Genomic DNA, 23,998 nt, shown 5'->3' with positions numbered 1-23,998 from the left:
TGTTGAGAGTGAGAAATATTAATTGAAAGTATCTTTTAACCTAGATACCTTTAATAAGTAGTATTTTCTTCATAATTAGTGTGCTTAAAACTATCGAAGACTGACGGCCTGTGAAGGGGTTAGTGCAGTCTTGCCTACCTATTTTAAAGGAATAGGTCTCATAATTCGGATCGTACCTGAAGGAAGCACGACTGAAGTGGGCGTGGCTAAATTTGTGTCACAGGATCTGGTTAGGTTGTTAGCAGGCGACTTCTGCTGCAGACATTTAGACATGTGCTTGGCTTAAAATACCGAAAACCAGCGACCTATGAAAATATCGTGATGTGTTGAGAGCCACAGAGGTATGAAATGATTTAAATTAGTTTCAACAAGTGAAACTTTCTACCAACATATCCAAAATAAACCTTAGCGATATACATCTTGGAGCAAATCCTGTCGCTTGCTAACGTAGCAGCACCCTTATTACTTGTCAACAAGTTACTCTTGTGTACATTAATGTATTACATTTGATTGCATATCAGTTAGTAATAGAGACGTTTCTGTCCAGTAATAGAAATAATGACCGTGCTATGCTCTAACAAACTGTTGAGGTGAAGACAACGGCATTAAACAGCCATTTACTTTCTGTAACTGCATGTACAAATTGAATTAATCCTTTTTGCTTAATGAGTTTTGAATGGTGATAGTTGAGTTTGTCTCAGTGAAGCTTTGGTTCATGCTGCTGCTTTGGGTGAAATGTATTTTATTTATTTTTTTTGCTTCTGAGCTTTATATTTTGCTTGCTTTATGAAGACTAAACTGTCAATGGTAGAAATAACAGAATGCTGAGAAATGCAAAAAAAAAAAAAAGTAAAGAGGACATCCATGTAACCTCCTATTAGATCATTTCCAATGTGTTTATGCAAGTAATAATTAAATAATGAAAAAATAAACATGCAAAATCAAAGCATCATCCCATACAGAAATACTGATAGGGATTAAAACAACCCAACCACTCTGTTAGCTGTATGCAGACAGGAATAACAAGTAAATTCTTTAAAAAGACTTGATTGCAAAAAAGCACAAATATAACAGATTAAATGTTTTGAAATAATGTATTTGGTGCAATTTTATTGTTTTGATATATATTTCTTTCATTATTTTGTTAAAGATATTTTTGAGGACGTATTATATCCTGGTGGTTTGATGGAATATTAAGTGTCTTTTTTTTTATCTACCTGGTAAATGTCATTAAAAAATGTAAGATTTTTTTTTTGAAAAAGGTAGAAAACATCCAATGCCTCTAATGATATACTTTACAATCTCTAAGCTTATATACTTTTATCTAAAACTAGATTTTTTTTTTTTTTCCAGGTCGCACTTGGAAATTTGCAATGACCGTCAAGTGCAAAATGGTGACTCCCTTCTCACCTAAACCTCACTTCACATGACTAGGGTGTGAATATGGGCTTCCTAGTGCTGATAGTAAGAATCATGGGAAGGATCAGCACATTCAGATCCTATCAGTTTGTACTTCTACTGGCTGCAACGCTTGCTGTAATTGCTTTTTACTACTTTGGGTCTGAGAGGCACAGCTTCTCCAGCACCACAAAGAGGATAAGACAGACCCAGGCCAACACCAACAGAAATGATGCTGACCTAACGGTGGACACCAGGATTTCACACCTTCCTGCATCAGAACAGCAAAGAGGGGAAGAGCTAGATGTAGGAGAGGAAAGTGACATTTTTAGGTCCAGAAAAGGGAGCTCCGAAGCTGGCGGCCAGCGCTACCATGCTCTCATGATGTTCACTAAGGTGGACAGGAGCAGAAGCCTGCAAGATAAATTCAGGGTGGCCATGTTGTCCATGGTGAAGCTTGCACATTTCCTGGAAGGAGAAGTATTGGTGCTTCATTTTGTCAGTGATCAGGCTAGCCAAGAGCTGGGCCAGAGGATGCTGCAGGAGTTTCTGCAGGATGCACCATTTAAATATGAGGTAAGTGTTACCTGTAGTCGCATTTGAGGAAAATTATAATAAATGTTTTAATTTCTGACAAAATTCCTTTTGATGTAAAAAAAACCCCCAAAACAATCTGAGATATGGTGTGCATTTCTGTTTAGTCCCTCTGTTTCCAGACTGTAGATATTTGGAGATATGACTCTTATTAGCTTTTCCACTTACATGCAACTATTTCTACCTATTCTTCTGTTGATAAAAGTTCAAGATTGGATGGTAATTAGCCATTTTCAATTCCCAAGTCATATTGTTTCAATTACATTTAGGTCATATATCACTAATACTTGATTCTACTTTAATTTTAGTTGTATGTTTAAAGCTGTTGTCCTGCTGGAAGATGAGTCTCTTTCCCTGCCTCAGCTCTGTTGCTGCATCTAACATGATTTTGTCCAGTCTCTGCATTTACCCAAAAAAAAAGTATGATGGTCCTTCCACTTCACAGTATGAACAAGTTTGTATTTTTCTATCATATAAAATCACTGAATTCACTTGGTCAGATGACTTGAGAAGGTGGTAGCGATATTATCACTGAATGGATTGAGTTGGCAACTTATCTTAGACGGCCCTGAAAATAGTTCAGTTTAGATAACACTGGAAAATATGACCTGATATGACACTCAAATCCCCAAGACTCCATCAGCTGGAGGTGCAGCTTAAAGTTGGGACACTTGGGGGCAGTGTTTGCCCGCTTAAATAGCCCACCACCAGTGAATGGGATGTAGCTTGTTTGTACTGTTCTTCTTGCCAAAGAGGAGGATTATGTTTCTAGTTTGTTTTGTAAAATGTCCTGGCCAGTTTGTCCTTCTTTGTGTGCTTTTCACAGCTCGCCATCTTAAACCAATTAAGTTTCTTCCATAAGAGCTTGTGTCTGTTGTTTTTTATTACAAGAAACATCTCATCAGGTAAAACGTGCATTTCCAGGCATTACCTGAAGATGACTCAGTCACTTCCTGGGATCGTTCAGGTTTTATTGGTTCAGTTTAACATCTTTCCAGGTTTAGGCCTGAGTGATACTTTGTCTTCTAGACTGTGTATGTGCAAAGATGGAATATAAAATCCTTTTTCCACTGTAGGTGGAAGCTTTTAGATACTGCTTTTTACAGTACTACCTCTACTAAGGTTCCTATCAAACTGTCCTGATGATAAAGTGAAATGGAAACTACAGAGCACCAGTCCACAGCTGTGGGAGTATCTTCAATACCAGCTGTTGCCCTCACACCTACACATGCTCTGGCTGTCTAAAGGATATTAAACAGAGCTCCAACCAAGTCTGGAAAAGTTTGGAATTTGATTGAAGTGTTTTCCAGGTGTGGACAAGTACAGAAAAAATATGTTTCCAGACTTTTTAGTTACTGTATCTATTTTCCAGGTACTGGTCCGGTTTGTCCAATCATTCATCCGTCAATTGAAAATTGAAGTATGTTCAATTCTGAATGCATGAGTTTTAAAACATAAGAAAACATCATAAATTGTTGGATATCATGTCCGTAAAGTTTTTAAACTATGGGACCTATTCCAGATCAGCAGGTAACTAAAAGGTTAGTTGTGCTAACCCTAAAGCACTAATCCTTAACTTTTGTTATGCTAATGCTAAAGTCCTACACCAGCAGTATTTATTGGAAGTGAATTCTAAAGCTTTACCTTTAATTCATATTATATTCATATTATTTCCCCATACTTGGGGAAAAACTGCAAACGTCAAACACAAATTAAATTTTGACACATTTTCTATAACACCTTTAGTTATTCTGTTTATGTTTATACCTTGTTCATTATTGTCTGTTTTTTGTTTAGTTCCTGCATGTTTCTTGTTTGAAATAAGGTTAATGGTGGAAAAAAGGAGAGAATGTGAGGAGAGGAGATGGAACTGCCTCATAAACACTCAATTCAAAATAAAAAGCAGGAATGTAAAAATCTTTGAGTCCTCAAAGATTGATATCCTGTATTTTGTTTTCTCCCTGGTTTAACACACCTGCATCTCATAATGGCTTGTTAGCAGGCCTCTGCTGAACACTGACATTCTGAGGACGTGGTGACAACCACCAGAGAGAACTAAAACATTCAGGACACCGACCTGTAAGGTCTGACTTTGGGCATGAATTTTAGGGAAGCTAATTGTGCTAAACATTTTCAAAGTTAGCAAAATGCTAAAACGCTAAGCAAAAAATTTGCTCCAGAAGTGTGAGTAGCTTGTACTCCTTGTTTTTTGGGTTTTGATGCTTGCACAAGCTTTTTTTTATTCTTATAGAGGAGCTAAAAGCTGTTTAGGACAGAATCAGTCTTTTATAATTTAAAAGACTCATTTATATCTGTTTGTTTTCCACCCAAACATACACACGCCGTCAGACAGACACACACATGGATAACGCCTGGACTGAACCTACAGGCTGTGCACTCACTGCCTCTCCTAGTGTTCTGGTATCATTCCAGACTTTTTAAACATGGTCCTTTTTAGGTTTTGAACCTTGAAACATTGCTTCAACTACTTTGACATAAGCACTGACACAGCCTTTTCTGATGTATGTATGAACAATCATACAAACACTCAGCTCTGCTAGGGTTAAAAATGAGACAGGGAATCCCCAGGGGGTGATTATACGATCACCCCTCTCAGCTCATCTTGAGTTTAACTCATTTTTATTATTTAGCATTAAGAAGTACATAGATAACACAGTGGCTAGATAATATGTCTTCAGCCCCATTACTTCCCAATAGCCAAATATTCAGGGAGCTACTTGACATTTGCAGCAAACAGCCTGCAGAGTCACACAGGCCTGCAGCTGTGCTCATTACTGCTGCATGTCCTTCATAGAACATCCTGGAGCTTTTTGCAACCTGTTATTTATTGCTAATGATGGAGAAGTAATGAAGCAGAGTCGATGTCTAGTTTAAAAATTTATGTTGGATGTATGAAAATTTGCTGATTTAAAATAAAAGATGAAAATATTCAGGCTGCAAGAAGTACAAAGAATAGCTGAACAGGTAATTTGATGGGTCAAATTCAGAACAACAAGCAAATGTTTCTGAAACATGGAAAATAAATAAATAATGGATTCCAATTTTACATTAGTGAAAAACCTGCTGACTGCAACTCTGCTGTTCACAAAATTTGTTTAGCAATCACATAGCATTTCTTACAGAAATGTGGTGCTGCTAAGACCAGACCTTACCCAAGCATCCCTTCAAAAAGCACCACAAAGAATAAAGGTGACAGCTGAGAAGAGAAAACCTTTTTTAAATTGTCTGTGTCCAGTTCTGACCTTTTATAAAGGCTGCAAGGGTTTGGTTTAGTTTTTGTTGAATATTTGGTGACACGGTGTCACAGTTGGTGTTTATTCCAATATGGTTCCATTTACATGTCTTAAATATGTGATTGGGACTACATAGCATAAGACATTGAAGTTAATAGATGAATTATGTAAAACATTTACCCAAAGTCTGCTTTGGGTAAATTTCTTTTGCATATACAGTAAGTAAATGTTAGAATACTTAAGGAAGTGTATTTAATGTAAAGCCTAATTGTTGGGACCATCCAGCAACACAAACATTTATGTCTTGCACACATAATGCTGTTTCTGTTTTCTCCTTAAATAGTTTATACTTTTGAAATACACAATTAAAAAGACTTTCCAGGAAGTCATAACAAACATAATGAAATAATAAAATGGTATCATGTCATTAACTTACAGATCATCTTCCATGATGTGGTGGAACTCACACAGAAGCTCTTCCCCATTGTGGAGGCCATGCAGAAGCATTTCAGTGCAGGATCTGGAGCGTACTACAGCGAATCCATCTTCTTCCTGTCTGTAGCCATGCATCACATCATGCCTGAGAGTAAGACGAGCAATATTCTCTTCACTTTTGTATCAGTGAAATTTAGCTCAGAACAATTCCGCCCTACTATGTTGTGTAGTAATTATCTCCCAGAGTGCTTTGCATTGAGTCACATGCTTACTTATCTAACTTAGGCGGTGCACAGCTGGATAAAGCAGCATGGGCAGGTATCTAAGAGACACGTGGCGAGCTGCAGAGACCCTGTAGAGTGAGGAAGGAAGGATGGGCCCTGTCGCTGCTGCCCACTTTAGAGCCCCCTGGGCTGGCGCCGGCAGTGATCTGTCCTCTGTTGTGCACTGTTTTGGCTCACTTCAGTGGGAGTGCAGCATGGGGCATCACTGCAAAGATGAACCAGACTATTAGGCTTTGAGGTTTTAGTCGATAGCATTCAGAGGCACACATGTGAAAGCTGTTTGGTTGAAAAACACCATCCCAACTCAGGGGGCACAACAAACCATTAGGTAATTCTTAAATTTCGAAAAAGACGACAATATTTATACCTTCAGGTAGAAGGCTGCAAGAAATGCAAAAGAACCAGCTGAATAGGTCATTTTAAGATTTTTGCTAAAGATAACTGCGATCTGTAACAACTGTTAAAGACTGAATAAGATTAAGACTCCAGCAATGCTCGACGTACTGAGAAACATTAAGAGTAAGTGTAAATATACAAAAATCAGAGGAAGATTTTTATTTATTATTTTAAAAGTCAATTTACTATAGTATAAATATGCTTATCTTGTTTCACTGAAGAGTAGCTGACTACTCTGGCACTAAGGTGTTCATTATTTTCATTAGAGAGACATCCTTGGGGAAGAAGTGCAATTACCAAAAAACAAAAATATGTGAAAGTTTCTCAATAAAAATATTTAATACAGGGTCCTATTATTTTCCGTTAATAGAGCTCTTTTTTTTTGCTCTGGAGCAGATGTTGAAGCTTTGTCAAATTAGACTTCAAATTACTTCCCCCTTCACCCCCAAAACAAAAAAAGCTTCTTCTGTCAGTGTTTAAATCACTGACAGTCTCCTGGCTCTGCATTTGGGCTTCCATAATATTTTACCCTTCTCACCATAATGAGCTCTTCTTATCTGTATTGTGAAGTTGTGAAAGAACAGAGTTGTAAGTTGTGGAGCTCAGAGTGGTTCAGGCTGTCCTTTGACACCATCTTTAAGGAGGATTCGCTGCTGCATGTGACAAAGAGTTCGAGTGGTGTTGTGTGATTGGTCCCTCACGTTTTGCCCTGAAATGATTATTGATTATCCACATGCTCCACCAGTGTGCTGCTGTGAGTGTTGGTGTGTTTTCCACATTTCTATTTAAAGAATGCTTTTACCAGAAAGGGCATAATGTATTGTCTATCTCAGGAGAAACAGGTGGGTGGGAGTGTGTCACGCACGTATGTTCTGTGTTATTTTCTCCGCAGCCTTTCTTTGACTTGTTTTTTTATAATGTCTTGTCATTCGGCGAGTCACACTGCAAACGGGGAACATTGTTTGCGATTAATGACAGAGTGCGAACAAAAGTGATGCTCACAAATTACAGCTGTTAGAGGAGGCTCAAACTTTTATTTCGCTCTCCGTCTCCAGGAGAGAAAGATGTCATTTATTGAAGGAGACATTTGCAGGCTCATATTTAGCTGAGCTTTGTCTTGTTTTTACTGAACAGCCTGTTTTATTGGAATTGATGAATTGTTTTTGTACAAAAAACCTATTTAGCATTTAATAAACAGGCACATAAATGCTCTAACTTTTCGGAGGAAAATGAGGCTTGATTTTAAGTGGAGAAAATCACATAAGGTTGAATGTTTTGTCAGATGCTCTTTGCAGTGAAACCATATATATATACAGTATATACAGTATATAGGGGTGTGTGTGTGTGTGTGTAGGTAAATAGTTAGGGATTGTGATGCTGTTTTTACACCATCAGCCCCTGGAGAACATTGTGTTAATTCCACAATAAAAAAACTGTTATAATTATCCAGAAGGTGTCCAAGAGAAAACTGTTTGCATTAGTGGAAATTTGTTGTATTTAATTGTATCCCCTTTAGAGTGCTTAACATGCAGGGACTTGAGGTCCTCCTGCAGCATGAGACTTTATTTTCCAGTCTATTAATGTGCCACTACTAACTCACCTCTACTAGAAATCTGACTGTACAATTAAATTCGTCTTGCATTGCCTCAAGTGAGGCAAATTTGCTCTTAACTTCAAAAGTCAGAAAATGTATGAAAAAAAACAGCTGTGAGGGATGTGGGATATAGATTTAAATATTTCATAATGTGGTATTTATGGTAATGAAGAGAAAAGGAATGACTAAAATTGCATGAATGCAAAACATCACAAAAACAGATTCTGCTCAGAAAATAAAACTTGCTCATGGTGCAAAAACAGACACGGTTCACTACAACAGACACCTTCAGTAGTGCAGCTGTACTGCTGCTGTGCATTTTCTGATGCGCTCACGGAACCAACAGGGGACACAATAGTTGCAACAGTAATAATAAACATCTCTGTCAATATGCTAATCATCTGCAGCAAATCATCTCCAAACCATGACACCTCCACCTCCGTGCTTTAAGGTTGTTTTCCAGAGGTTTGGCTGTTTGATTTATGCCAAAAATGTCCTGTGATCTGTCAAAAACATTATTCCAGAAGCCCTGATCTTTATCTGTGTTCTCACTGGCACACTTTGTCCAGCCTTTGTTATTTATATTTGAGAGTAAATGTTTCTGTCTTATACATCTCACATAAAAGTCAAAGATGTGGAATTATCCTTTGACAGTTAGACTACTCTAAGTCCGACTGTGACATTTAAACTTTTTTTTTTTAATTTTCGTATAAACCATCACCCAAAAATAAAGCCAGAAAGGGTTTTTACATTTTACCTCAACATGGTTTCTAATCAAACCAATTTAATCAAACCAATGATCACTTTTCAGTGTTTTTTTTTGCAATTAGTGAAGGAGAAACAAAGCATATGGACTTTTTACAAAAGGATTTTAAACATATGGTTTGGATAGCAAATACACTAAGTGCAGCTTTCAAAGTGTTCATGCTGTGACATGTGCTTGTGAATCTTGGTGTTTACACCAAGCAGTTTTGAAACAAACACACCTACAATTGGATTCACTTGAGCTTAATGAAGCTGAAAATAAACAATAAACAAGCTGTTTTTCTGTGCTGGTGAAGGCAGAGAACAATGTGACTCACAAATTGACCGTAAGTGCTCACATCAAGAACAGTTTAATGGCTTAATAAGGGTGACCTACTTCCTGAAAAATGTGCTGTTAGATAACACTGTTGCTGTTGTTGTAAAGCCCTGGTCTGAGTTGAAGTTTAATGAAACAGAAGTGAGGGATCTGAAAGCTTTATTCCTCCCTTAGGGTTTTTCTTCAAACCAGTAGTTCGTATTTTTGCAAAGTGGTCTTCAGTTCTCATTTCACTCATGCCTCATTTCAGACCATGTCTTTAATAGTCTTCAACTAAAACTTCCATTTGTTTTATGATCAATGTGATTATATATAATTTAAATGTCTGACCCACTTACTATTGGTGATATTTTAGAATGCTTTGAAAAAATATTCATGTTTCTTTAAACGTTTTTCTTATTTTTGCACTTAACATACTCAGATTTCAGAAAATTTTAATCAAATTTTATATGATCAACCAATACCGTCTATCCTCCCATTATCCCATACAAGCTCTCCCATCTCTGCTGACAAAAAGGACTCCCACATAATGATGCTGCCACCACCATGTTTCACCAGAGGGATGATGTATTAGTATTCCTTTCAACAGGGCTTTTCTCATGTTGTTGGTTAGAAACTTTAATTTCGGTGTAGTCCCGCTAGCCACTTGTCCAAACTGAGTTGTTGAATCTCTGCACCTCCTCCAGTGTAACCATAGCATCTTGGCTTTTTATTTGATTAATGTTTTTCTTGCCTCAGCTCAGAAATCAAGCTTTCATTGATTTGCAGTTGTGCCATACACCTTCTATTATCAGGTGATAGATTGAACAGTGCTTCATGACATGGACAATGTTTGAGATATTGTTTTGTTTTAAACTTCTCCACAACTTTCTTAGCCAGTCTGCTGTGTTCTTTGGTCTTCATGATGCTATTCGTTCAATAATGTTCCCTAACAAATCTTTGAGACCTACACAGAAAATCTGCTCTTAAAACAAAATTAAATACACTTAGCATTTGGTTTCGTTGGAGTTTATTTAGACTAAATTAGATATGACTCTATCATCACAAAGGAAGTTTCCTCTGGGAAGTTACGTTTCCAGCTGCAGTACACTGACAGAAAAAACATCTTTAGCAGTAAATCTGCAAAAAAGAAAAACATAACAAGGAAGATGAGTAAAAACAATATGCAAAATATGAAAAAGAAAAATGTGAAATGTAACAGTAGTGATTGATAAATAGTTTAAAAATTATTGAACAGCATGTGGTCTATTACATAGTCAATAATGTTGTTTGTGTGGCACCAGGTGATACCAGAGTCCTCATCTCCTCTTAATGATGGATCCTAATTCACCCCGTAGTGGACAAACTTCTGAATGTGGCATGATTCAGACTCATGTCAGAAGTCTGAGGTCTGCAGGTTGAAGAGGAGATGGGACGGCACGGTTTCCTGTGGTGCTGCTGATCACAGTGTCACATGCGATGTCCTTCAGCTTAACATTCTGTGATCTGTTTGTTAGGTAGTTGGAGATCCAAGCAACCAGGCCGCGGTCCACTCGCATCCTTGTCAGTTTGTCTTGTAGCAGACAGGGCTCGACTGTGTTAAAGGCACTAGAGAAGTCCAGGTACAGAGTACTGAACATGCCATTTCCCTTGGCCATGTGTGAATGAGCTCGATTTAGGAGGTACAGGACGGAACATTGACGATCATTGAAATAATCGTCAACTAATTTAGTAATCAATTAATTACTAACTGGAGTATGCAGACTCAAAACGGCCATTTGCTGATAGAAAAACACAGTAAAGGCAGTAATTAAGTCAATTCTGTAAAAAAAACAAAAACATACAGTTTGCAATTAAAATTAAATAACCTTCATAAGTTGAGTCCATTTACCATTTGTCTGTAAATGATATAGTTTTCACTTCACCCAGTTCAAATTATGTAAAAAATAAAGAAAATCCTATTAATCACCTCTTACTATCCAATCCCAATCATCCATCCCTATCCTGACCTTGACATCATTTTGTGTCGAGTCATTGGTCCGACATAAAACCCTCCATATCCCAGTATTGTAACAACCGAAGGCCCCCTTCCTGTTAAACTTCCAGCAGTTAAGCCCCTTTAGTGCAAACAAACAGCACTGACCACGCAGAGACTACGCTCCCATGTTTCCACAGTGAATAAAGGCATTGTCGTTAGCAGCCTCCTCGTTTGGAGAGCACATAAAAACAGGCCGCTGTCACATTGCTGACATCGTCATTTTCCCCTCATACTTGAACAGAAACCAGTCTAAACTTGACCTATGTACAGTTACATGGGAATATTTTGTTTTGTGTTTTAAAGTTGTTGCTTTTTCATCTAGCTTTCCTCATTTTAATTGCTAACAAGTTAAATATTTGATGTTTCTTTTTGAACAGATGCAGAAAACAAATATAAATCCGACACTTGTCCTTAACCTACTTGAGACGAACAGAAATGCTAGATATATTTGTTCAAATTTGGCTCAGTAAAAGTTTAGTGGCGTTTCAGTGTTACTGATGCAAACATATATTTTGTCAAGAAAAATGCAGAACAAAAACAACTACCATGAACATCCCTTTATGCAAGACTCTGTTTTGGGGAATGCTAGCAATGCACATCAGCCTGACCACATCATTCTCATAGGAGAACATGGTGGTGGCAGCATCATTCTGTGTGGAGGTTTTTATTCTGCAGGGAGAAAGAAGCTGGGAATTGTTTGAAAGATACCTCATGTTGCAAAGGTTGCAACCAGTGGCTTCATCTCACACAGGAATTTGGAGGAAAGCAGCAGTAACTTTTGTTAAAAGGTTTTAAAAAAGAAAAAAATTAATTTGTTTTAAAAAGTCATCTGTTCACTAACAGGTGCTGACAGATGTTTTGTAGTTGGCATCAGTGATTAGTTGGATGCCCAGCTTTTAAACCAGCGCATCCATATTTTTAGCCTCAAACTACAAGCCATCATTTCTCATTTCTGACAGTGTCTCCAGGTTCATGTTGTGCCCACTGTGCACCAGTCATGACTATTTCCTCTGCTTTCATCACCATAGCTACCAGCAAAATATAGGAAGCAGAAACAATGAACAGATGATGGTCTGAATATCCTGGTTACAGTTGTTAGGATGTTGTTCTTTAAGCAGCAAAATACATTTCTAGGCTTGTCTTCTGCTCCGGGCTCACGGCTTTACTGTGATTTCATTCCTGGAACAAAATATCTGGTGCATTTCTGATATGCTTTTTTTGAGTCACTTAAAAAATTGCAAAAAGTTTACTTTTTCCTCTTTAAAAAGCAATCTTCATCTTTTATTGAGCATGGTTAATTCTACAACTGATTCAAGTGAGGAAAATTGTTATGGTTGATGCATCAAGGTGTTAGAAAATAATTTCTGCAGATGTTTAGATTTTTGTTTGTTTTATTGTTTGGTCTTTTAGTCATCAGCATTATGTTTTTCTCCCTTAGGTCTGACACGAATAGTACAACTCGACCTCGACCTAAAATACAAGACCAACATCAGGGACCTTTTCCAGGAATTTGACAAATTTCCTCCAGGAGCAGTCATAGGAATCACCAGAGAGATGCAGCCAGTCTACAGGTAAACACACTCATCTCGAGTAAAACTGGTCAGTCGAAAAATAAAATCATGGTCAGAAAAATGTATTTCCACATAGAATATCTATGTTTAGCAGTTATTTTTTTTGCTCTTTACCCATTATCTTCTTGGTGATACTTTTAGTTTAAGAAATGGTGCTTCTAATGTTCACGCAATGAATATTTACCAGTAAATCTGTTTTTTGTGTGTGTGCGCAGTCATAAACAAGGGGCACCAACTTTCAATCTCTTTGTTCCTAAACAGATTTTTTTCCATCCCTCTTAAAGATAGCAAATCAAACCCTCCTGGTCTGTTCATGTCTGTGAAGCATCACTGTTTCCACCCGGTTGCAACATCAAAACAGGACGTCACTGTGTGCGTGTTGGGAGGGTTAAAAGTACATGATGCAGGATCAGGTGGCATATTTTGTGCAGCAGCTGCTTGCAGGGACAAACAGAGGCAGGTGGTTTTCTCTGGGGTCTTTTGGACCATGGCTGAATGAACCTGTGAATGTCTGGTTCGAGTAAGAAGGCAGGACTGGGCTGCTGTCAGTAGGCCTGTCATGATAACAAATTTTGCTGAGCGATTAATTGTCTCAAAAATTACTGCGATAAACGATAATATTGTTTGAAGACCTTTGTACGCTTATTTAATGGAAATAACGTAATAATGCATGCGATTTCCTGCCAAAGATAGATGCACATTATTTTCAAAAGAACACTTAACACTGAAACTGATAAACAAAATAAACAAAACAACCAAAAACAAAAATAAAATGGATTCGCAGTCTCCATTAACAAAAAATGCACTTGAATAAAACCTAAACAACATAAAACCAAAGTGGAAATAAATACCGCATTCAACCAAAAGAGTGCAGATTATGAAGTCTGTATATTATATTGCCCTTCAGTAATAATTAGATTTAAATAGAGACGATGGGCACATCCGACTACCTGATGCAATAGTTCACACTGCATGATTTTTTGCCTCTATTTTTCCCCTTGCGACAATCTTAGAACGTTGGGTGTTCTAAGATTGTCGCTTGAAATTTCGTAACGATCATCCTGTAGTATGTGGTGTGTTACGGTAGATCGTAGATCTAATGTACACAAATGGTTTAGATCGATCACTGGAGATGATATGTGGAAACAACATTAATGTTTATTCAACATTTCGTGAAAAGAATATAGAAATGACAAGGGGAGGAGTTGGAGTGAAATTGCTACCGCAGTTGATAAACCCGGTAACTTTTCAGCTGTTCTTCGTTAACGTGACATAAATAGGTTAAAGTGATTTTCATTCTGTCAGGACTGACACTAGCCACATGCATTGCAGGTAGATTGTAGTAAAGCATTGATTAATGCCTGGTTTTAAAATTTGTTAACTGGACTTGTAGCCAGTATTTTGCGCCCATTGTTGGACACCACACGGCAGGACCGAACCCGATCGAACCGTTATAGCTAGGATTTCTGTCGGCTAATGTGTGGTCTCTCAGGTTTTGAAAATGGGCCGGCGATCGGCCGACAGCTCTAAGATCGTGTAGTGTGCGCTGGGCTTTACACTAAGGAAATGAGGAAGGGAGGGTCAGTGGAGAGCACCGGAGTTGAGCCTTTTTTCATTCGGTGTCATCAACAGAAAGAGAAAAAGGCCAGGAGAGGCGATAAAGCTGATAATTAAAATGAGGTCAATAGTTTTAATTTATCGTACAATTAATTGATTTATTGTTTATCGCGACAGACCTAGCTGTCAGCTGTTTATTGTTTCTGTTTACCAGTTTTTGATTTTATTCAATGTCATTCAAATAATATTGCATCGTCACAGCTGCCACATTTAATAAGCAGTTACACTCACGTCTTGTAAAGTACTTGCAGCTTTCATCATTAAATGTGTTGTTTTTTTATTAGAATTGACCTGCATGGGTAATTGCAGTGCATGTTTTTTGGTTCCTGGCTGCTGCAGAAGCTGAACTGCAGTTTTCCTGCCAGGCTCCACTTGGCTCCTGCCTCTCCAAACAGATCTCTATCTCTGCTCTGCCACTGTGTTGGCTAGGGGCTTTGCCAACCCTGAGAAAGCCCCTCTAATGTTGTTCTTGTGAGGCCGGACACACTTAATTTGAGTCGGCCAGCATCATAGCGGAGTGCTGGGCCTCTTGGCTCACACCGCTCTGCTGGTTCAAAGCTCCCACATAAGGTCTCGGAAATGATTGAAAAGTCACTTTATTTCTCTAGTTTTATTCACATTGATTTTTTTTTCAAGAATTCTGCTGTTCCTATTGATTTTGATTATCATTGCTTAAAATTACATTTTTCAAACAATTTCAAGATGTAAACTCCCCTCAAATAAGAATTTTTAAAAACAGAAATATAGAAATATAGTTTATGCACTGAGTAATTGGGTGAGATTCCTTATATACAAATTACTGCATGATTAAAGTGAACAGCTGGTGGCTCTGCTGAGGTCTTGGGAAGCCCGTGGTTATTTTAATGGTGGCCTTCAGCTCATCTCCCTCTTCTCAATAAGCTATAGATTCTACTAGAAGGTTTAGATTAGAGACCAATGAAGCTCAGTGTTTTGACATTTATCTCCTCTGGATCTCTGGAAAATGATAGTTTTTCGTCTCCTAAAATGCCTGATTCGTGTGGACGCACAACCTAAACGCCAAAAAATATTTCTGAAATATTAGGTTCAACACAGAAACCTAAAATCGTTTCTGTGTTGACATGGTCTTAGATTAATTGAATAAATTTACAAGAAAAAAAATTTCTGTGATTTAAAAGTTGTTAATTAGTAAAGTCACAATATTTCATGATTAAAGGCATAAATTCATGGTAATTTTTTGTCACAAATTTTTACTTTTGAGATTTTTATGATAATTTAAGTTTTTTTTTCTTATTTTACCAAGTCATTCAATACCATAATTCTAATGTCAGAAATTTATGCTTTAATCATGGAAGAATGCAATTTCTTTCATGTACACTTACAACTTTTTGACATGAGAATATTCTGGGGTTTTTTTTCCCCTTGAAAATATGTGAACTTCATCTAGCCTCTGATTTCTTTGACAGACATGAACTCCTCCATTGCCAATTTTGTTTCAGTTATCTATCATTTCTGAGTTTTTAATACCCCTATGTAATATTCATTTTCTGAAAAACTGAACGTTTGTATTCAGTACCTCTAAACCATAATCACATCAGTTAATGTTTGAAAAATATCACAATGTGTAACAAGTATTTTATGATTTACAGTTGATTTGAATAGCTGAGATAAATTAGATTTTTAGTGATATCTTAAACTGAGAAGATGTACATGTAAATGTAGAGCAAATTGAGATGTTTTTTTTATTATTGGCACGTTCCCTGACAATCAATTCATTCTTCCTTTATATTTTAGATAAAATTTTAAATTCTGTCTTTTTTGGCATTTATGTCCTAAAAGCCCGGGAAATATTTATTGCCACCCAGGAAACAGTGACACCTTGCACAGCCATGACAAATGAAAGTAACCATTCCAGTACTTTAAATGGATTTGCTACTTGTTTGCACTATTAGTCGGGAGGCTTTAAAATATTGTCATTTTAAAAGCCTGCTTTTAGTGAAGCACAGCTTGTATCCTTCCTATTGTAGTGTTCTCCTTTGTAGACAGAGGGGACTCTCAACTCCCACTCTGTTTTTGTGTGAACGGAGGGAACATCATGCAGAACAACGCATCCTCCCACCAGCCACATTTACAGCACATCCTGCCACTGAAAAGTTCATTTTTTTACTTTTTTTTTTTTTTTTTTTTTACAAAATACCTCTCACTTCCCTGCAGCTGAGTCATTTTTTTCTAACCACAGAGGATGAGACCCATTTCCTTGAATGTCCTATGAACAAGAACACAAACACACTCTTTATTTCTGCAAGAAGATCCCATTAAAATGCAGAATCTTTTGAGAGTGTTCTGGGCTTTCACTGAGCAGGAAGGGAAATGCTCTTTCTATGCTTTTTGTGATGAGTCCCCACTGTGTAAAGTTCTCAATATTAAATATGTTTTTGTGAAATCAAGAAAGTGTAACCAGTAGGGCATACTGATATTAATAGTTAATAATGTCATGTCCATTTCACCCACTACCTCTAATGTGTATTCTATTTTACAACATCCTCTCCAAATAAATACACTACTTGTTCAAAATGTGTAACAAACCTTGAAATAAATGACTGTTAAAACTACGTAACAAGCTAAATCTATCTCTGAAAAAAGTTGCACACATTTATTCAGTACAAAAAAAATAATCCAACTGTAAGAAAAAATAGTCAAAATGTGTCAGAGATAAAAAAAAAAAATTCTGAGCTGCTATAAATAATGGGAAGGATGAGAGAAAAGGCCATGTAAAGCAGATGTGGGTTGATTGCCATGTCAAAATATGACTAAAATAAATATAGCTACTTCCCCAAATTTACTGTACATTCAGTTCAGTAATAATAAGAAAAACTAATAAACTTGAAAACCGACTTTAGCTGTGACATCCAAGAATACCACTGATCTAACCACCAAACAAAATAATGAGAATAATGGAGGTCAGATCTTCAAAGAATGTAGTTTATGGCATAAAAATTACTGCATACCAGTAGCTCAGATGGTCTACATGTGAAACAAAAGCACATTGCGAAGTAGCTGTTCCTCTAACAAACACAATATATATATATATATATATATATATATATATATATATATATATATATATATATATATGCAGATATACAGATTAAGTAATCAAAGTTTTACCAATATTTTCTGCAAGGAAGCTAGACTCCCAGCTTGAATCTAACAGATTCATGGGGTCTAAAGATTAAAATAATACCAAGGAGATCTTCCAGCTTTTGGGAGTATTTTCATTACACCCAAATTGCTTAATTATTATTATTTTTTAATTTGATTGATTTGATCTTATATCCCAATCTATATTGCTGATTTATTTTGTCCATAAGCGAAAAATCATTATGATTAACAGAAATAAAAGCTTGAAGGCATCAGTCTTGACTATAATGTTTCTGAAGTGAATTGAGTTACTGAAATAAATTAACTTTTCAATAATATTGAAAAATTGTAGCTTCCTGAATACATGTCGACATCCTTTTTACACATCATTACAAGGCATGAAAAAAACTTATACTGTTTAATATTTTCATGCTTTAATGTTTAATTTTTTCCCCAACATATGTGGTATTTTTTTTATTATTGTGCAGCCAGTGCACCTTGCCCAAGCAATCCTTTAGTGTTACCAGCTGAACATACAGCCTGGTGTCTGCCTGTGGGTTTTATAGAGCCATCAGAGAGAGCAGGCTGCTTGTTGTCCCAAGCGAATGAAGGACACATTAGGAGGAGATAGCGGCACAGAGTGTCCTTGTCCCCCGCTAATGCTTTCCATTCTTTCACAAGTCAGAGAAACTTCACTGGGAAGATTGGCAGCAAAAACTGACTAGAGGATGAATGTGTGAATTGACTGCAATCTAAGCTGGAGCTGTGTGAAGTCTTACTGGCGTACTGGGTGTACTGGTACAAACTACAGAAAATAAAAACTGTCTTTGTGTTGGAGAGCATAGATGCTCTCTATATCACTCACTTCAACATGTAATGTTCTGTAAAACTACAGTGACCGTTGTTTTTGCTTCACATCCTAATAAAACAATTCCCAGAGGAAAACATTGGCTAAAGTTACTCATGTACAGCCTTTGCAGTCTGACATTCCCCCTTTTTCTGCAACCATTTCACCAAGATAGTAGAATCCATGTCCTGAGATAAATAAAAACCCCAGAAATTCAGCAAATTACATAAGTCAGATTTACCAAAACAAGAATATGTTGCAGCTTTTTAGATGTACAAATTTAGCACATCAACTATCTGAGACTGATGATGGCAGCATTAGCTAATCCAAAAAAAAAAAAAATCCATTTCTTTCTAATTAAAACGCTACTGTAGGAAACGCATATTGAAAAACAAGGAGAAGCTAAAGTAAAAAAAGTTTATAGAGTGTAGAAAAAGTGTTTTAAAACAAACTTTAGAGTGATATTAATGGAAAGTTGGTTGGAAGGACATTGTGTAGCAGAAAAATGTACACAATCAACAAGAGAAATGTGTGAAATATATTGTATTAGTTTTATATATTCTATAAATATGTATGTATATTCACTTGTTGAACACAGAAAGAAAAGATGAACATTAAGCTAATTTTCTGTCATATTTTATAAAACTTAGCCACTTTAACACACAAATAAAGGTGAACATTTTTCACATTCTCAATGCTAACTGTTGCAGCATAGCCATCTGTGGCTGCAGAGCCTCTATGTTTGTTTCACATGAACTCTTGAAAACATTTGTGCAGTTTGTTACATAAAAACTGTGTTCCTTCAGTTGTGCTCATCTAATAACCATTGTGGTGTCTGTTGTTTATTTTAGCCGTCTTGACACTGATGCCGTTCCCCGTTGGCCCACACAGTAAACTCCAGCGATTAGAGCAGCCTCATGGGACAGTGTGTGTAAATGTTTCTTGCTGACCTCACTCACCCAGTATGTGTTTTGGGGCACGTAGACTCATCTTCATAATGCTACATACTCCACAAAGCCTCAGATACCAACAAACTACACATAACTAAAGGAACAAGCAACAGGAGCTGAATGTAGATCAGTAATAATATCAAAGCATGACTTGGAGAATCTGCAGCTCACACTAAATATGATCGCGTTTCACAAACAGAATACATTGTATGACCCAAAACTTCTCAAAAATCCTTGCATCTGAAAATATTTCTGAAACAGGCAGCGTGAAGGTTAAGAGTGTTTCTAGTTGCTTTTATAAAAGTAAAATGTTCTTGAGCTCCATTCATATTTTATTTCCTGCTCAGCAGGAACTAAGAATAGTCCAAATGTTCTGGTATAGGTGTTCGTGTTCACAAGCAAGCATGCAAGGTTACTTTTCCATTCATCGCTCAGTACAGATGGAACATTTCAACAATAAATGTTTTTAACGGTGAGGACAAGAGCTCTCTTTTCTCTGAATCTGAACCATCCACAGAGAAAAATGTTGAATTACAGATATGCAATTGATTTTTTATTTCCTCAGGTTCCCTGAAAGCATAAACTAGCACAACACAGAGAAAATATTTAGAAAATAACATCATGTCAAAAATTATGAAGGTCTGTGTTATTTGTATTGATAAATAGTATATGCCATGCACTTTTGAGTTGATTAATTTTAGAAAAAGTTTTGTTTTACAGAAACACTTAAAATATTCTCAACATCTTTTCTTTGCAGTCTGGAAATATTTTGCAATGTCAACAGTAAAAAGTCAAACCAAAATATCTTTATTATATTTACTTTATTTGAGACAGCACTTTCACACTGCACCAGAAAAAGTTTTTTTTTAGCCCCTCTTCTCTTTTTTGGGAAAGAGCAGAACTTCAGAAACACTTTGAACACAAATATGAGTTTAGGCAGGATACTCTATCTGCTGATGCACTACTTTCTGCACCCTGTGTGTTGTTTATACCCTGCTATATTAAATGTGTTTGTTAGTTACAGAGAACAAGATTTAGACAATCTTTAAAGGTTTCATTTTGCTCATCAGTGTTAAAGCTTAGAAAATAAAGAGATTTTTAGCATTTCTCTGACTGTGGTCTTTGACGATGGATTGTACAGCTACAGGACTAATTTTTAAAGCACACTAAATATTTCTAAATAATTCCTTTTTTTTCTTTTACTGTGTTGAATTAAATGATTCTGCAAAGCACATAGGAGTCCAGTGCTTAACCAACACTGATAATAGAACCAGTTCCTAAGTGGTTCTGTAAAAGAACTGGATCCCTTTTCCATAAGTATGTAAGGCAAGTCGTCATTACGTCCTGACCATTGACTTCTCCAGTTAACGATGTAAGGATCATTGTGCATGAAGACAGTCCAACTACAGGTGTCGCTAGCGAACATTTCATAATCCTAACTAGATTATTTATTGGTTGATTGTTGCTCTCCATGAGTTCACATCTGGCAGCTTTACTTCTGACCTTGCTTTAAGTTTGAGTTTTGAAAGATCCAGTTTTTTGGATGGTAACAAAAAACTGGTGCTAAACCAGTTTGGTGGAAAAGAGACAGTGGATTGTTGCCACAGCATGACGCTGAGTGATGGGTATTTTTCCTTTTGAACCTACATAAAAGAAAGAACCACAGACAACGTATATGAATTTCATGTCAAGCTTTTGCAAAAGGAGAAGTCTCCGTCAACTGCTCCTCCGAGCCGTTCACAGAGCGTTCTGATCTGCTTCCGCATGAGCCCCTGTTTTTATTGTCAAAGAAAAACAGGCAAGGGGGCAGTCAGGAAAAACAACAGAGATCGTAAAACTTCTAACCCAATTCCAGGTGTGATATCTGATCAAAGGTCTGAGCCCGGTTCAAATCTCGGTCAATACTGTCAACAAAACAAAATACGACTGCTCACAGGTAGTTACTAAATTAGGAGGTGTTCTTGCAAAAGGATTTAAGGTCTGAGAAACTCAGTGTTAACTATTTCTCGTGAAGTTGAACAGACAGTAGTGACCTCCATACACACATAAGGAAGAGAACACTTTAAACAGAAAATCACAATGATCTATAGGCTGAATGTGAACTAAAGTAATAATAAAATGATAATACCAAAAAATCTCTAACAAAAATGATAATACCAAAAAAATCTCTAACACTGAGTTTTGCCAACTAATCAACATCCTAACACTTCTTTCCTTAGACACACCTTCTGGCTGTATCGTAAGGAGAACCCCAAGACCCGGGTAGGAGAACCTCCTCCCGAGGGCCTTCCAGGCTTCAACAGCGGTGTGATGCTATTGGACCTGAGCGCCATGAGGGCTTCGACTCTCTACAACCAGCTACTGAAACCCAGCAACGTGGCCAAATTAGCAGAACAGTATCGCTTCAAGGGCCACCTGGGGGACCAGGACTTCTTCACAATGATTGGCATGGAGCATCCTGAACTTTTTTACTCTCTGGCCTGCGGCTGGAACCGACAGTTGTGCACCTGGTGGAGGGACCACGGCTACGGAGATGTGTTCCAGTTGTATTATGGTTGTGATGGGCCCGTTTACATCTATCATGGGAACTGTAATTCCCCTATTCCAGATGATTGAACTGACATTTATTGCATAGCAGAGGGAAATATTTTTCCTGCTAATGTGGGATGTAGGACTTGTTTTCCAGAGACAATGGCTTTCCTTACCAGTCATGGAGCCTGCCTCTCTGCTGGCCAAGAGGATATGAAAGGCTGCCAACCACATGACTGATTTTTACTGCTTTATTTTATGTTCAGCCTAAAGTCTAAAGCTTCTGTCTTTGACAACAGCAGTGCAGAGGGAGCATGCTTTTGCATTGATGGGATTAACTCATTCAGCGCCTAATGCTATGATAATACATTACATTCCCATTTCAGTGAAATTAAACCTGGTGGTCGGTGGTCAGTGTTGGAGAGAACCGGGAACCTTATTTGCCAGTATAATCTTGAAAGTCCTGTTGGTTTTTGTAGCTTCTGTTGTTGGGTTTTTTTCCATTAATTGCTGCGATAAAACATTTATAATTTTTTTCTTTTGGTCAAGAGCGTTTTTAAAGCACAAAAACATTATGGATTTTACCCCAAATGGCAGCTGAGCATGCAGGACAGCACCGATGAAGCCAAAGCATCAAAATGTTACAACAGTTTGAAACAAAGCAAGCATCAATAAGCTGATGCTCTTCATGAACCTGTTCCTGTTTCCATTCTCAATGGCTGTATTTATTTCCACTGTGGCTTTGCAGAAAGAAGGTCGTCCAACTTTCTGCCACAGTGCAAAAACACGCATATTAGGTTAATTAGCCTTTAGTTTTGACATTGTTCATGTATTGCTGTCTGTCCTCTGTTTCTCATTATTATCCTCTGGTGGACTGGCAACCTGTTGATGGTGCACACTGACCCTGAAGGCAGACACCAGTTCCCCCTGTGACCCTGTCAGGATAAATATAGCCTGAAATATAGATGGATGGAAATTGTACATGAATTCAGCTGACTAGATGATAAATTAAAACCCCCTAGCCTTCATGAGGACACTGGTGTCCTCAAGGAAGTATGGACTTACATGTTTAAATGTTTAAAGGCTTAAAATTGTTCACTTTGTGTATTTAATCCAGGATATTTCATCCCCATATTGACAAACCTAAGATTTACCCATTTAGTTTAGTTATTTATATATTTTTTCCATTGTGTTTCACTATTTGTTGGAACCTCCAGAAGTTAAGACCTGGCTATGATTTTAGCAGGTATAGTGTTAATATTGTGTACTCAAATGGCCAAAATGTTATAAAAACTGCAATACCATAAAGTTAAGTCTGAAAAGAGTCACTTTGCAAAGAAAAAAGTGTTGGAAGAGTGATCAATGTGGAGCCGAACCAGAAGAAAGAAGAGCTTTCAGCAGATACTGGGCGGCTGGAGGACAAGTAGTTGAAATGCTGTAGTGGTTATGTTTTATTTAACTAATTTAAGAAATAAAACCCAAAAACACAGAGCCTCAGTACTTATTGAAAGGTCACGTTTAGATTTGTTCTGATTTTTTTGTTTTACAATGTCACAGATTATAGGTGAGTCACTCTACTGCACGGAGCTGCTTTCCGTAATATTTTCCCGATTTAGTTTTTAAACACTGGTGATCTTTAAATGACAGCAAATGTTTTGTCCTCATTCAAATGAACAGATTCACGGATGTAACCATGAATATAGCCTGACAAATGATACATTACCGATCTGTCTTTTTATCAATTGTGTAATTTAAATGAATGTTGTGTTTAAAGCCATATGAATTATCAATAACTTAACATTTATTGATTTTGGAGCGTTTACATTAATAAATATACATTTTCTATTCAGATTATGACGGCTCGTGTTTTATTTTTGCTTCATTCGGGCCAAACGTTAATTCAGTTTCTCCAAGTTTCTCCTGTATTTTCTTTTCCAACAACCTGAGTGCTAATTTTGTGTTTTTATGTCTCACTTCAGTTCTGTGTTTACGGCTAATGGACTTCAGAGCCCCGTGGAAGGAAAACATCCTTAATTTCAGGTGGACCTTCTTGTGGGAATTAACATGCAGGTGAGACGGGCTCCAAACTAAAAGAAGGTTGACCAATTAGTGTTAACAGCAGCGGCATTGACAGCCATGGTTGCTCTCCTGATTTGAACTTCAGCTGCTGAACACAGTCCTCTATCAGCCAGCACACATGACAGACGGCAACAGAGCCAGAAGCGTGACTGCAGACACTGACCCATTTTCAGTTTTCTTGCTGTGCTGATGTTCAGATTCTAAGAAATATCAATGCTCCATAGCTGTCACT

The 23,998-nt window shown here is 37.2% G+C and overlaps 1 protein-coding gene across 2 annotated transcripts; it reads left to right on the top strand.

Annotated features, from left to right (window-relative positions):
* Positions 1-186: 186 nt before the first annotated feature.
* xxylt1 (xyloside xylosyltransferase 1) lies at positions 187-23,541 on the top strand. 2 transcript variants are annotated; one of them, XM_028028778.1, is made up of 5 exons: positions 187-341; positions 1,354-1,974; positions 5,685-5,832; positions 12,492-12,624; positions 21,378-23,541. In XM_028028778.1, the coding sequence occupies exons 2-5, from the start codon at positions 1,444-1,446 to the stop codon at positions 21,772-21,774; spliced, it is 1,209 nt and encodes a 402-aa protein (XP_027884579.1). In that variant the 5' UTR covers positions 187-341; positions 1,354-1,443; the 3' UTR covers positions 21,775-23,541. The 2 variants fall into 2 exon arrangements, with proteins under 2 accessions (XP_027884579.1, XP_027884580.1); XM_028028779.1 differs by lacking the exon at positions 187-341 and adding an exon at positions 5,136-5,202 and having other exon boundaries at positions 1,843-1,974.
* Positions 23,542-23,998: the final 457 nt, after the last annotated feature.

This window comes from Xiphophorus couchianus, chromosome 9, assembly GCF_001444195.1.
Source record: "Xiphophorus couchianus chromosome 9, X_couchianus-1.0, whole genome shotgun sequence".
Lineage (NCBI taxonomy): Eukaryota > Metazoa > Chordata > Actinopteri > Cyprinodontiformes > Poeciliidae > Xiphophorus > Xiphophorus couchianus.
The sequence above is the reverse complement of the archived record's forward strand: the minus strand, read 5'-3'. Positions and strand labels throughout refer to the sequence as shown.